The sequence below is a fragment of the Bos mutus genome, chromosome 15 (assembly GCF_027580195.1).
Source record: "Bos mutus isolate GX-2022 chromosome 15, NWIPB_WYAK_1.1, whole genome shotgun sequence".
Lineage (NCBI taxonomy): Eukaryota > Metazoa > Chordata > Mammalia > Artiodactyla > Bovidae > Bos > Bos mutus.
The window spans coordinates 1,751,811-1,767,957 of NC_091631.1; the positions used below are offsets into that span (position 1 = coordinate 1,751,811).

General features: G+C 42.4%; 1 protein-coding gene across 1 annotated transcript in view; it reads left to right on the forward strand.

Moving 5' to 3' along the window:
- LOC102270337 (glycine N-acyltransferase) overlaps positions 1–15,816 on the forward strand; it is a 39,885-nt gene extending 24,069 nt beyond the window's left edge. Inside the window, exons 5-6 of the mRNA XM_005907374.2 lie at positions 1,393–1,564; positions 14,054–15,816. Of these exons, the coding sequence (XP_005907436.1) occupies positions 1,393–1,564; positions 14,054–14,456 (575 nt within the window). The 3' untranslated portion in view covers positions 14,457–15,816. The remainder of the gene's footprint in view (positions 1–1,392; positions 1,565–14,053) is intronic.
- The last annotated feature ends 331 nt before the right edge of the window (positions 15,817–16,147 follow it).

A 16,147-nucleotide genomic window follows, 5' to 3' on the forward strand; every position in this document is an offset into this window, starting at 1 on the left:
CTACAAATATGTTTGGGAATTCCCTGGCTTTCAGTGGTTAGGACTTTGTGCTCTCACTGCCAGGGACCCAGGTTCGATCCCTGGTGAGGGAATTAAGATCCCACAAGCCTTACAATGTAGCCAAAAAAAAAAAAAAAATGTGTTCTCTGGAGTCAGATTAGCTGAAGTTGTGAGCTTGTTAGGCCTGTTAGTAGTTGTGTGGTCTAAGACAAGGAACAACAGCTCTGTGGATCAGCCTTCTGATGAGTAAAAATAGCAATTATTGTAGTCCCCCAAACATAGGGCTATTTAAAGATTAAGTGAGATCTTGAATAAGAAATGGCCCTATGCCTGGTTTTATCAGTAAGGTTTTGAAACCACCCCAAAGTAGTGACTGCAAAACACAATCGCTCATTAGCTCACATGTTGTGGGTCAGCAGTTTGTACGAGACTCAGCTGGGTGATTCTCCCACTGGTCTCTTCTGGGTTCACCCCATGTGACTGCAGTCAGCTGGGGGTTGTCCATGAACTGGCAGGACTAAGTTAGCCACAATCTGGAGGCTGGCTGTTAACGCTGGCTTCGTCCGTACTGGCTACTGGCTGTGCCAGTGAAGTGGCTTGGGTGATATACAGAAGTCACCCAAGGTTCTTAAGAGCAGAGAGAAAAGGCAAACTTCACACATAGTCACTTTTCAAGCTTCTTATTCAGTCGCCTTTGCCATTGCTCCATTGGCCCAAACAAGTTTCACAGCCAATCCCAGAAGTCAGGTCAGCAGAAAACAGTCCAGAAAGCGAAGAAGAAAAAACTGGGACCATTATAGCAACAACCTACAGCATAGAATTGTTAAATAAATTCAATAAATGCTGGTTATTATCTTCACCTCATCTCCTTTGATGAGCATACCTGTACTCTGATGTGTTCAGGAATTGTAGTGTTATCCCAGTTTTAATTTTTTTAATTGGAGTTTAGTTGCTTTATACTGCTGCGTCAGTTTCTGGGCCGTATGTATGCACACGTATCACCCCCTTTTTTTGGATTTCCTTTCTGTTTAGATCACCACAGAGCACCGAGTACTTTCCTGTGCTCTATGGTAGGCTCTCGTTAGTCATCTATTTTATACATAGTACTGCATATACGGCAACCCCAATCTCCCAGTTAATCCCATCCTCCACTTTGACCCTTTGGAGTTTGCATGTTTGTTCTCTATGTCTGTGTCCCTATTTCAACTTTGCAAATGAATTTCTTTTAAATGTGAGAGTGACTTACTATTATCCCATAGAGGTCTTTTCATGATGGAAACCCACAAACTTTAATCATTCGAAACCCACAAACCTTGCAGTCATCGGACAGCTTTTTCCTGACGTTTAAATGATCAATGATATGTCATATGATTCTGCATTTCCTCCATCTAGGTTCACAGTCCAGCCTGGATGACGTGATAAAAAATCTTGCAGCTACTAAATCAGGCAAGGTCAAGCAGACACAGTGCTTTCTCTATATGGCCTCTGAGTCCGGAAAGAAATTGGCTACTTCTCTGCTGGAGGCAAAAAATGTGTCAGGCGATGGTGGTAAACACAAACCCAGGTAAGTCTGACAGAGTCTGCTCTGGGGAATCCCTGACGGTCCAGCAGTTAGGACTCCGCACTTCCACTGCCTGCCGAGGTTTAGTCCCTCTGGTCTGAGAAGTAGCTAAGATCGCACCCACAAGCCACATGGCAGGATAAAACAAAACAGAACCAAAAACGTCATATCTGTTACCACTGAAGCAGCCAGCGCATTAGTCTCTTAAGACGGTCACAAGAAGACACGACGGACTGGGATGGATTCAAACAGCAGAAAGTTATCCTTCTGGTTGTGGAGGCCAGGATCCCAAGTCCAGGAGTTGGCAAACCTATGTTCCCTTCAAAGCCCCTAGGAGAGAATCCATCCTTGCTTCTTCTCCTGGTGGCTCTGGGCATTCCTTGACTCGTGACTTTGATACTGACCAGGGTGCTTGGCCTTCTCCAAGTGACAGACATTGATTAGAAGCCCGACAAGAAATTCAGGCAGAGCTTCACTGACGCCCTGCTGCAGCAGGTGGGGGTGAAAACCAGCAACGCTTTCCCTTGCTTGCTTGCTGAGGGTGGGGAGCTGGTTCCTTATATGGGGTGAGGGGAGCAGTGTGTCCAGGGTCAGATGGGCAGCTCGAGCTCAAACAACTCGACTCCTCAATGGTTTTCAGGGAAGGGGTTCTAAGGCAGTGTGAGCAGGAGGGCTGCAGAGAGCACGATTGCCTTGTGCGCAGTTCTCTGGTTGCCATCAGGTGAAGTTACAAGCAAAATCAACCTTCTGGTTTTGACCAGTCTGGGGTCTATGTTCTTGTGGTCAGAAGTGCTCATCTGGAGGGGGTCTGCTTCCTGTAAAGACGGCTTGGGAATGTGCATCAGGCCTTTATCTATATGTCACTTCCCTGATTCGGCTACGTGGCCAGGCTGTAGTCTAAACTGTTAACAGTTTCTAAGTCAACAGCTGTTCTGTTTCTGTGGCTGCACAGATCCTAATCATTAACTCTTTAAAAATTGTTTTTATTTTTAAAATTATGACAGTACGATGACACATTTACAGAGGACTTGGAAAGTACAGAACAAAGTTACCTATTGTGCCACTATATATTACAAGTAATTTTTTTAAGTAGATAAACTAAGATTTTTAGTTGGAGTTTCAACATCAAACTATTAAAAATTACTAAATGAATAGACACAAAATTAGAAGGATATAGTAGACCTGAAAATCACTATAAACCAATTCAACATAATTAAGATTTATACAATTTTCACACAGCAGCAGGGTACAAATTCCATTCAAGTTCCCACAGACTATAAACGAGGAGACAGTGGGACATATCCAGGGATATATAACAAGGTGAGAAAGTTTCATGGTCTAAAGGTATTGAAATCGTACAGAGTCTGTTCTCTTCTCACTGTGGAATCATGTTCAAAATCAATATCTAAAGAAGTTTGAAAATAACCCACATGTTTTCAAATGCAATGGGACATTTACTGAGAGAGATCTTTGACTTAGCCATTGAAAGCCTCAAAAAGGTTAAAAGACTGAAAAAACACAGAGGTTGATTGCAGAGAAGAAAGCATTTAAATAAGAAATTAATATTTAATATCAAGGATAATTTTAAAAACCCATGTAATTAGAAATTAAATGTCCACTTTTATATGATGAGTGTATCTAAGAAACCATGACAAGGAAAATTAGAAAATATTAGTAAAAGAATAAAAAGGGAATTTATCAAAGTTCATTGCATGCAGCTGAAGCTACTCAGTGCAACTAAACGCAATGTAGAATCTAGAATAAGGTATGAAAATAAATAATAGACACTAGCATAAAATTTTGTAAAATTTGAATAAAATCTATACTTTAATAATACTGTATTATATGTTAATCTCCTGTTGTTTTTTTACAACATAATACCTATTTATATTTTCAGAATTGAATTAGAAGTTTCAAGCCTCATTCAAATTTTTTAAATGTCACAAAATAATAAACTTTCTAGATTTTTAGCAATAATACTAGATGCCGGAATATATGAAACTATATCAAAATTTTGAGTGAATATAAATTAGAAATCTAACATTCTATTCATACCTAGTCAAACAAATAGAACCAAAAATGTCAAATATTTATCTCAGCAAAACTTCATGTTTTCTAAAATATATATATCATGCTTAATGGAGGCCTGGCGTGCTGCGATTCATGGGGTCGCAAAGAGTCGGACACGACTGAGCGACTGAACTGAACTGAACTGAACTGAATGTATATAGATGTATATGTAGTATAGGAAAGATTTTCTACTACACTTGGTAAACGCTAGAGAAAGAACAACAAAAAACAGAGATGGAGAAATTGGAAACCATAAGCTGAATGAAATGGGATCGGATCAGATCAGTCACTCAGTCGTGTCCGACTCCTTGCGACGCCATAAATCGCAGCACACCAGGCCTCCCTGTCCATCACCAACTCCTGGAGTTCATCAGACTCACGTCCATCAAGTCAGTGATGCCATCCAGCCATCTCATCCTCTGTCATCCCCTTCTCCTCCTGCCCCCAATCCCTCCCAGCATCAGAGTCTTTTCCAATGAGTCAACTCTTCGCATGAGGTGGCCAAAGTACTGGAGTTTCAGCTCTAGCATCATTCCTTCCAAAGAAATCCCAGGGCTGATCTCCTTCAGAATGGACTGGTTGGATCTCCTTGCAGTCCAAGGGACTCTCAAGAGTCTTCTCCAACACCACACTTCAAAAGCATCAATCCTCAGCACTCAGCCTTCTTCACAGTCCAACTCTCACATCCATACATGACCACAGGAAAAAACACAGCCTTGACTAGACGAACCTTTGTTGGCAAAGTAATGTCTCCGCTTTTCAATATACTATCTAGGTTGGTCATAACTTTCCTTCCAAGGAGTAAGCATCTTTCAATTTCATGGCTGCAGTCACCATCTGCAGTGACTTTGGAGCCCAGAAAAATAAAGTCTGACACTGTTTCCACTGTTTCCCCATCTATTTCCCATGAAGTGATGGGACCGGATGCCATGATCTTCTTTTCTGAATGTTGAGCTTTAAGCCAACTTTTTCACTCTCCACTTTCACTTTCATCAAGAGGCTTTTTAGATTCTCTTCACTTTCTGCCATAAGGCTGGTGTCATCTGCATATCTGAGGTGATTGATATTTCTCCTGGCAATCTTGATTCCAGCTTGTGTTTCTTCCAGTCCAGCATTTCTCATGATGTACTCTGCATAGAAGTTAAATAAACAGGGTGACAATATACAGCCTTGACGAACTTCTTTCCCTATTTGGAACCAGTCTGTTGTTCCATGTCCAGTTCTAACTGTTGCTTCCTGACCTGCATACCTCAAGAGGCAGATCAGGTGTTCTGGTATTCCCATCTCTCAGAATTTTCCACAGTTTATTGTGATCCACACAGTCAACGGCTTTGGCATAGTCAATCAAGCAGAAATAGATGTTTTCCTGGAACTCTCTTGCTTTTTCCATGATCCAGCAGATGTTGGCAATTTGATCTCTGGTTCCTCTGCCTTTTCTAAAACCAGCTTGAACATCAGGAAGTTCATGGTTCACATATTGCTGAAGCCTAGCTTGAAGAATTTTGAGCATTACTTTACTAGCGTGTGAGATGAGTGCAATTGTGTGATAGTTTGAGCATTCTTTGGCATTGCCTTTCTTTGGGATTGGAATGAAAACTGACCTTTTCCAGTCCTGTGGCTACTGCTGAGTTTTCCAAATTTGCTGGCATATAGAGTGCAGCACTTTCACAGCATCATCTTTCAGGATTTGGAAAAGCTCAACTGGAATTCCATCACCTCCACTAGCTTTGTCCATAGTGATGCTTTCTAAGGCCTGCTTGACTTCACATTTCAGGATGTCTGGCTCTAGGTCAGTGATCACACCATCGTGATTATCTGGGTTGTGGAGATCTTTTTTGTACAGTTCTTCTGTGTATTCTTGCCATCTCTTCTTAATATCTTCTGCTTCTGTTAGGTCCATACCATTTCTGTCCTTTATCGAGCCCATCTTTGCATGAAATGTTCCTTTGGTATCTCTGATTTTCTTGAAGAGATCCCTAGTCTTTCCCATTCTGTTGTTTTCCTCTATTTCTTTGCATTGATCGCTGAAGAAGGCTTTCTTATCTCTTCTTGCTATTCTTTGGAACTCTGCATTCAGATGCTTATATCTCTCCTTTTCTCCTTTGCTTTTCGCTTCTCTTCTTTTCACAGCTATTTGTAAGGCCTCCCCAGACAGCCATTTTGCTTTTTTGCATTTCTTTTCCATGGAGATGGTCTTGATCCCTGTCTCCTGTACAATGTCATGAACCTCATTCCATAGTTGATCAGGCACTCTATCTATCAGATCTAGGCCCTTAAATCTATTTCTCACTTCCACTGTATAATCATAAGGGATTTGATTTAGGTCATACCTGAATGGTCTAGTGGTTTTCCCTGCTTTCTTCAATTTAAGTCTGAATTTGGCAATAAGGAGTTCATGGTCTGAGCCACAGTCAGCTCCTGGTCTTGTTTTTGCTGACTGCATAGAGCTTCTCCATCTTTGGCTGCAAAGAATATAATCAATCTGATTTCAGTGTTGGCCATCTGGTGATGTCCATGTATAGAGTCTTCTCTTGTGTTATTGGAAGAGGGTGTTTGTTATGACCAGTGCATTTTCTTCGCAAAACTCTATTAGTCCCTGCCCTGCTTCATTCCATATTCCAAGGCCAAATTTGCCTGTTACTCCAGGTGTTTCTTGACTTCCTACTTTTGCATTCCAGTCCCCTATAATGAAAAGGACATCTGTTTTGGGTGTTAGTTCTAAAAGGTCTTGTAGGTCTTCATAGAACTGTTCAACTTCAGCTTCTTCAGCATTCTGGTTGGGGCATAGACTTGGATTACTGTGATATTGAATGGAAATGGGATCACTGACTATGAAATAGAAAAAGTGAAACAAACTGGATAAAAGTGAAACATCATATAGTCCAGCTGTTTCTGAAGATGGCAGCTCATTAAAATCACATCTGGAACTTTGGGCACATTTGTGTTTTCCAAGAAATTCCAAGATAATTCTGATATGCAGCTGGATTTTAAAAAGTGATTACAAGTTTTTCTATTAAGTGGTAGTTTTAGTGATAAAGTCTGTTATTTTCTGTTGACCGATCATGATGCAATGGTATTAAAATGAACACTAGCTACATAATCACGGTAGTAAAAGATGTTTATCAGTTTTCACAAGTAATAGCCAAACTAAAAATAAAAGATAATTATACTTGCAAGCCACAATGGAAGCATGATTAATCTATGAGTATAAAATAATTGCATACAATTTGGGGGGTTAAGTAGAGTGATGTGGTAAGTGGAAGTGGATACATGCACAGATTTGCATCCATCCAGCCAATCTATGTCTTTTTGTTGTTGCATTTAATCCACTTACATTTAATGTGATTATTGATAGGACCCTATTGTCATTTTCTTAATTTTTTAGGTCTCTTCCTTCTCTTGAGTTTCCTTCCTAAAGAAGCTCTTTTAGCATTTGCTGTGAATCTGTTTTGGTGGTGCTGAATTCTCTTAACTTTTGCTTGTCTGGAAAGCTTTTGATTTCTCCGTGAAATACGAATGAGAGTCTCGTTGGGTAGCATATTCTTGGTTGTTCAGTTCAGTTCAGTCACTCAGTCGTGTCCAACTCTTTGTGACCCCATGAATCGCAGCACAACAGGCCTCCCTGTCCATCAGCAACTCCCGGAGTTCACCCAGACCCACGTCCATTGAGTCAGTGATGCCATCCAGCCATCTCATCCTCTGTCATCCCCTTCTCCTCCTGCCCCCAATCCCTCCCAGCATCAGAGTCTTTTCCAATGAGTCAACTCTTCTCATGAGGTGGCCAAAGTACTGGAGTTTCAGCTTTAGCATCATTCCTTCCAAAGAAATCCCAGGGACTTCTGATATCCTTCAGAAAGGACTGATTGGATCTCCTTGCAGTCCAAGGGACTCTCAAGAGTCTTCTCCAACACCACAGTTCAAAAGCATCAACTCTTAAATACTCAGCCTTTTTATGGTCTAATTCTCACATCTGTACATGACTACTGGAAAAACCATAGCTTTGATTATATGCATCACTTTGTTGGCAAAGTGATGTCTTTGCTTTTTAATATGGTGTCTAGGTTGATCATAGCTTTTCTTCCAAGGAGCAAGCACCTTTTAATTTCATGGCTGCAGTCACCATCTGCAGTGATTTTGGAGCCCAAGAAAACAAAGTCAGTCACTTTTTCCACTTTTCCCACATCTATTTGCCATGAAGTGATGGGACCAGATGCCATAATCTTAAGTTTTTTTAATGTTGAGTTTTAACCCAGCTTTTTCACTCTCCTCTTTCACATTCATCAAGAGGCTCTTCAGTTCCTCTTTGCTTTCTGCCGTTAAGGTGGTGTCATCTGTATATCTGAAGTTGTTGATATTTCTCCTGTCACTCTTGATTCCAGCTTGTGCTTCATCCAGCCTGGCATTCCACGTGATGTACTCTACATAAAAGTTAAATGAGCAGGGTGAAAATATAGTCTTGACATACTCTTTTTCCAACTTTGAACCAGTCTGTTATTCCATGTTTCGTTCTAACTGTTCCTTCTTGATCTGCATACAGGTTCCTCAGGAGGCAGCTAAGGTGGTCTGGTATTCAGACCTCTTTAAGAATTTTCCAAGCTAGTTGTGGTAGCATAGCAGGTAGAGTCAGGTAGGCAGGCAGGTCTGTAGGTTAGGAGTTCGAATCCCAGGCAGGGTCTAGGAGCATAGGGTTAGGAGGTAGGCGCTAGGGCTAGGGGTGGGATACGGAGCTATTCCACATTGAAGGTCAGGAAGGGCGGTGGTGAGGAGATAACCCTTGTCCAAGGTAAGGAGCATTGGCTGCGCTTTGCTAGAGCAGCCGTGAAGAGATACCCTATGCCCAAGGTAAGAGAAACCCAAGTAAGACAGTAGGTGTTGCAAGAGGGCATCAGAGGGCAGACACACTGAAACCATACTCACAGAAAACTAGTCAATCTAATCACGCTAGGACCACAGCCTTGTCTAACTCAATGAAACTAAGCCATGCCCCTGGGGCAACCCAAGATGGGCGGGTCATGGTGGAGAGGTCTGACAGAATGTGGTCCATTGGAGAAGGGAATGTCAAACCACTTCAGTATTCTTGCCTTGAGAACCCCATGAACAGTTTGGAAAGGCAAAATGATAGGATACTGAAAGAGAAACTCCCCAGGTCAGTAGGTGCCCAATATGCTACTGGAGACCAGTGGAGATATAACTCCAGAAAGAATGAAGGGATGGAGCCAAAGCAAAAAGAATACCCAGCTGTGGATGTGACTGGTGATAGAAGCAAGGTCCAATGCTGTAAAGAGCAATATTGCATAGGAACCTGGAATGTCAGGTCCATGAATCAAGGCAAATTGGAAGTGGTCAAACAAGAGATGGCAAGAGTGAATGTTGACATTCTAGGAATCAGCGAACTGAAATGGACTGGAATGGGTGAATTTAACTCAGATGACCATTATATCTACTACTGCGGGCAGGAATCCCTCAGAAGAAATGGAGTAGCCATCATGGTCAACAAACGAGTCCAAAATGCAGTACTTGGATGCAATCTCAAAAACGACAGAATGATCTCTGTTCATTTCCAAGGCAAACCATTCAATATCACAGTAATCCAAGTCTATGCCCCAACCAGAATGCTGAAGAAGCTGAAGTTGAACAGTTCTATGAAGACCTACAAGACCTTTTAGAACTAACACCCAAAACAGATGTCCTTTTCATTATAGGGGACTGGAATGCAAAAGTAGGAAGTCAAGAAACACCTGGAGTAACAGACAAATTTGGCCTTGGAATATGGAATGAAGCAGGGCAAAGACTAATAGAGTTTTGCGAAGAAAATGCACTGGTCATAACAAACACCCTCTTCCAATAACACAAGAGAAGACTCTATACATGGACATCACCAGATGGCCAACACCGAAATCAGATTGATTATATTCTTTGCAGCCAAAGATGGAGAAGCTCTATACAGTCAGCAAAAACAAGACCAGGAGCTGACTGTGGCTCAGACCATGAACTCCTTATTGCCAAATTCAGACTTAAATTGAAGAAAGCAGGGAAAACCACTAGACCATTCAGGTATGACCTAAATCAAATCCCTTATGATTATACAGTGGAAGTGAGAAATAGATTTAAGGGCCTAGATCTGATAGATAGAGTGCCTGATCAACTATGGAATGAGGTTCATGACATTGTACAGGAGACAGGGATCAAGACCATCTCCATGGAAAAGAAATGCAAAAAAGCAAAATGGCTGTCTGGGGAGGCCTTACAAATAGCTGTGAAAAGAAGAGAAGCGAAAAGCAAAGGAGAAAAGGAGAGATATAAGCATCTGAATGCAGAGTTCCAAAGAATAGCAAGAAGAGATAAGAAAGCCTTCTTCAGTGATCAATGCAAAGAAATAGAGGAAAACAACAGAATGGGAAAGACTAGGGATCTCTTCAAGAAAATCAGAGATACCAAAGGAACATTTCATGCAAAGATGGGCTCGATAAAGGACAGAAATGGTATGGACCTAACAGAAACAGAAGATATTAAGAAGAGATGGCAAGAATACACAGAAGAACTGTACAAAAAAGATCTCCACAACCCAGATAATCACGATGGTGTGATCACTGACCTAGAGCCAGACATCCTGAAATGTGAAGTCAAGCAGGCCTTAGAAAGCATCACTATGGACAAAGCTAGTGGAGGTGATGGAATTCCAGTTGAGCTTTTCCAAATCCTGAAAGATGATGCTGTGAAAGTGCTGCACTCTATATGCCAGCAAATTTGGAAAACTCAGCAGTAGCCACAGGACTGGAAAAGGTCAGTTTTCATTCCAATCCCAAAGAAAGGCAATGCCAAAGAATGCTCAAACTATCGCACAATTGCACTCATCTCACATGCTAGTAAAATAATGCTTAAAATTCTCCAAGCCAGGCTTCAGCAATATGTGAACCGTGAACTTCCTGATGTTCAAGCTGGTTTTAGAAAAGGCAGAGGAACCAGAGATCAAATTGCCAACATCCGCTGAATCATGGAAAAAGCAAGAGAGTTCCAGAAAAACATCTATTTCTGCTTGATTGACTATGCCAAAGCCTTTGACTGTGTGGATCACAATAAACTGTGGAAAATTCTGAAAGAGATGGGAATACCAGACCACCTGATCTGCCTCTTGAGAAATTTGTATGCAGGTCAGGAAGCAACACTTAGAACTGGACATGGAACAACAGACTGGTTCCAAATAGGAAAAGGAGTACGTCAAGCCTGTATATTGTCACCCTGTTTATTTAACTTATATGCAGAGTACATCATGAGAAATGCTGGACTGGAGGAAGCACAAGCTGGAATCAAGATTGCTGGAAGAAATATCAATCACCTCAGATATGCAGATGACACCAGCCTTATGGCCAAAAGTGAAGAGGAACTCAAAAGCCTCTTGATGAAAGTGAAAGAGGAGAGTGAAAAAGTTGGCTTAAAGCTCAACATTCAGAAAACGAAGATCATGGCATCCAGTCCCATCACTTCATGGGAAATAGATGGGGAAACAGTGGAAACAGTGTCAGACTTTATTTTTCTGGGCTCCAAAGTCACTGCAGATGGTGACTGCAGCCATGAAATTAAAAGATGCTTACTCCTTGGAAGGATAGTTATGACCAACCTAGATAACATATTGAAAAGCAGAGACATTACTTTGCCAACAAAGGTCCATCTAGTCAAGGCTATGGTTTTTCCTGTGGTCATGTATGGCTGTGAGAGTTGGACTGTGAAGAAGGCTGAGCGCCGAGGAATTGATGCTTTTGAACTGTGGTGTTGGAGAAGACTCTTGAGAGTCCCTTGGACTGCAAGGAGATCCAACCAGTCCATTCTAAAGGAGTTCAGCCCTGGGATTTCTTTGGAAGGACTGATGCTAAAGCTGAAACTCCAGTACTTTGGCCACCTCATGGGAAGAGTTGACTCATTGGAAAAGACTCTGATGCTGGGAGGGATTGGGGGCAAGAGGAGAAGGGGACGACAGAGGATGAGATGGCTGGATGGCATCACTGACTCGATGGACATGAGTCTGAATGAACTCCGGGAGTTGGTGATGGACAGGGAGGCCTGTTGTGCTGCGATTCATGGGGTCGCAAAGAGTCGGACACGACTGAGTGACTGATCTGATCTGATCTGAAGAATTTTCCAAAGTTTGTTGTGATCCACACAGTCAAAGGCTTTAATATAGTCAATGAAGCTGATGTAGATGTTTTTCTGGAATTCTCTTGCTTTTTCTATGATCCAACAGACGTTGACCATTTGATTTCTGGTTCCTCTGCCTTTTCTAAATCCAGATTTTACATCTGGAAGTTCTCAGTTCACGTACTGTTAGAGCCTAGCTTGAAGGATTTTGAGCATTACCTTGCTAGCATGTGAAATGAGTACAATTGTGTGATAGGTTATACATTCTTTGGCATTGCCTTTTTTTGGGATTGAAATGAAAACTGATCTTTTCCAGTCCTATGGACAATGCTGAGTTTTCCAAATTTGCTGTCATATTGAGTGCAGCACTTTCACAGCATAATACTTTAGGATATTAAATAACTCAGTTGGAATTCCATCACTTCCACTTGCTTTGTTCATAGTAATGCTTCCTAAGGCCCACTTGACTTTGTACTCCAAGATGTCTGGCTCTAGATGAGTGATCACACCTTTGTGGTTATATGGGTCATGAAGACCTTTTTTGCATAGTTCTATGTACTCTTGCCAACTTTTGTTAATCTCTTCTGCTTCTGTTAGGTACTTACTGTTTCTGTCCTTTATTGTGCCCATCTTAGCTTGAAATGTTTCCTTTGTATCTCCAATTTTCTTGAAGAGATCCCTAGTCTTTCCCATTCTATTCTTTTCCTCTATTTCTTTGCATTGACCACTGAGGAAGGTTTTCTTGTCTCTCCTTGCTATTCTTTGGAACTCTGCATTCCGGTGGGTGTATTTTTCCTTTTCTCTTTTGCCTTTTGCTCTTCTTCTTTTCTCAGCTGTTTGTAAGGCCACCCCAGATGACCATTTTGGTTTTTGCATTTCTCTTTCTTGGGGATGATTTTGATCACTGCCTCCTGTACAGTCCATAGTTCTTCAGGCACTCTGTCTATCAGATATAATCTTTTGAATCTATTCCTCACTTCCACTGTACAATCATAAGGGATTTGATTTAGATCATACCTGAATGGCCTAGAGACTTCCCTGTAGCTCAAACGGTAAAGAATCTGCCTGCCATGCAGGAAACCAGGGTTCGATTCCTGGGTTGGGAAGTTCCTCTGGAGAAGAGAATGGCAATCCACTCCAGTATTCTTGCTTGGAGAATTCCATGGACAGAGAAGCCTGGTGGGCTACAGTCCGTGGGGTTGCAAATAGTCGAACATGACTGAGCGACTAACATACATACATAAATGGCCTACTGGTCTTCCCCACTTTCTTAAATTTAAGTCTGAATTTTGCAATAAGGAATTCATGATCAGAGCCACAGTCAGCTTCTGGTCTTGTTTTTGTTGACTGTATAGAGCTTCTCCATCTTTGGCTGCAAAGAATATAATCAATCTGATTTCAGTGTTGACCATCTGGTGATGTCCATGTGTAGAGTCATCGCTTGTGTTGTTGGAAGAAAGTGTTTGCTATGACCAGTGTGTTCCCTTGGCAAAACTCTGTTAGCCTTTGCCCTGCTTCATTCTGTAGTCCAAGGCCAAACTTGCCTATTACTCCAGGTAGCTCTTGACTTCCTACTTTTGCATTCCAGTCCCCTATAATAAAAAGGACATCTTTTTTGGGGTGTTAGTTCTAGAAGCTCTTGTAGGTCTTCATAGAACCATTCAACTTCCACTTCTTCAGCATGGGCAACCTGTTTTTGGTGGGTTTCAGTGTCCTCCTGTCAATGGTGTTCAAAAGCTAGTTGAAATTTTGGTGCTCTTGCAGTAGGAGATGAGTGCTTGTCCTTCTATTCCTCCATCATGATTTGGTCTCTCCATTAACTCTAAAAAAAAAAAAGATTTTATTAATTATTTATTTTTGGCTGTGCTGGGTCACTGTTGCTGTGCAGGTTTTCTCTCACCACCAGTGTGGTGACTGGGGGCTACTCTGTCATCATAGTACACAGGCTTCTCATTGCAGTGGCTTCTCTTTGTGCAGAGTGTGGCTCTAGAGTGTGTGGACTCAGTAGTTGCCCATGAGCTCTAGAGTGTGGGTTCCATATTTGTGGCACAAAGCCTTAACTGTTCCGGCTAGGGACCAAAACCCGTATCTCCTGCATCGGCTGGTGGATTCTTTACCACTGAGCCACCAGGGGAGCCCCGTTGACCATGAACCCTTGAGATAGTCCTTTGAGATTCTGGGGAAGCCTGGGAGGCTAAAGTAAAAGGCTTTGACTTCAAAGGACAGGGACACAAGGGCTTGAATGCCATTTCGATGTTATGGGCTATTCTTTCTTTTAATTCCCAATAGCCACCAAAAGATGTTGACACTCTCAACCCTGGATCCTGCCCATGCTGTCTTGGTGAATAAACTCTGGTATTTCGGTGGCAATGAAAGGAGCCGGAGGTTCATCGAGCGCTGTATCCAGACCTTCCCCAGCACATGCCTACTGGGGCCCGAGGGGGCCCCTGTGTCCTGGATGCTGATGGACCAGACGGGAGAGCTGCGGATGGCAGGCACCCTGCCTGAGTACCGGGCCCAGGGGCTCATCTCCTACATCTCCTGTGTCCAGGTCCAGACTCTGGACAAACTTGGCTTTCCCTTGTATTCCCACGTAGACAAGGCCAATCACATCATGCAAAAAGTGTGCTCCAACATGCAGAGTATCTTTGTGCCCAACGGCTGGAACCAATGGAACTTTGTGCCTCTGTAAAGCTGCCCTGAACACAAGAGAGCATTGAACAAATGCAGAATGTGGCTGGAGGAGCCAACAGAGAGAAAATACAGTGTAATGAAGGGCGATGAAATGGCTTGACCTCTGAGCAAGCAGTGATGGGTGGTGAACAAGACAGATTCAGTCTCTGTGCTCAAATACGTCCCAGAATTTCCTTGTTTCCTCAGTAGGAAACAGACCAGGTACCCAGCTGTCGGTTCCTGGATGCTTTCACCATCCTTGTCATGATTTATACTTAGTTGCATGCTTTTCTACATTGGTCTTCCTGGAACTCTTAGATCATTAACTCTTTCCAGTTTGCCAGACGTGTTGTAATATTTTGTGGGCTTTATGATGAATTTTTCCCCTCTGACTTTCTATGACTTTTTAATTGGCTGGAGAGTGACCTGTCCATTAAGTAGATCTTTGAAGATCCTCCTATCTCAGGTCATTTCTTAAGCCTTATATTATAATCACATGAAATATATTATACAAATACACTATACATTTCTCTATCTATCTATAAAGGTGTTGTTATTGTTTAGTCACTAAGTCATATCTGACTCTTTTGTGGCCCCATGGACTGTAGCCCCCCAGGTAGCTCTGTTCATGGGATTTCCCAGCAAGGATACTGGTTTGGATTACCATTTCCTTCTCCAGGGGATCTTCCCAACCCAGGGATCAAACCTGAGTCTCCTGCGTTGAAAGCGGATTCTTTACCACTGAGCCACTAGAGAAGCCATTTACATACACACACACACACACACACACACACACACACACACACACACATAATGCAGCATAGAAAATTAAAAGAGAAAAATTGACTGGTATCAGTATCCTTTCTTGCAACATCTACTGAAACTGTGCAAACCCCTGTGCCCTTGTCTTTTGAAGTAAAATGCTGACTCAAGAGTTAATGATTGGAAAATGTGAAGATGTGGAAACAAAGAATAACTGTTGGGTTAGGGAACAGGTAACAATTTAGAATAAAATTCTACCATATTACAGAATCACTGAACTCACAGTTCCCTGAAAGGTATAGATAAAGGTATAGACAAAGGCCTGACACACATTCCTAAGGGGTTTTTACAGGAAGAAGACCCCCTCCAAATGAAAACCGCTGACCACAAGAACAAAGATCCTAGACTGGTTGAAACAAGAAGGTTGATGATGCTTGAAACTTCACTTTGATGCCAATTGATCCAAGAACTGTGCACGCTGACCACACCCTGCTCCCTGAACACTATAAACCCTCTCACTACCCTGTCCAGCATGGGCCACATGGTCTCCAAGGCAGTAGCCCACTCTGGCCTCCTTTGTCTGGTCAAGCAACTAAAGCTACTCGTTTCTGCTTCACTCAGAACTCTGCACATTGCTGTTTGGCACCAGGGAACAGAGGCTGAGTTTCAGCAACACTGTCCCAGGAAAAGATACCAACGTTGTTTCTGTCAAGACTTTCCTGCTGGTCATGTGATTAAGAGTCCGCCTTGCAATGCAGGGGCCATAGGTTTGATGCCTGGTCAGGGAACTATGATCCCACATGCTAAGAGGCAGCTAAGCCTTCATGGTACAGCTAGAGAAAGACTGCACGCCCCCTCAGGAAGAGCCCACACATCCAACCAAGAGTCCAGACGTCAGGAAGAGCCCACACATCCAACCAAGAGTCCAGACGTCAGGAAGAGCCCACA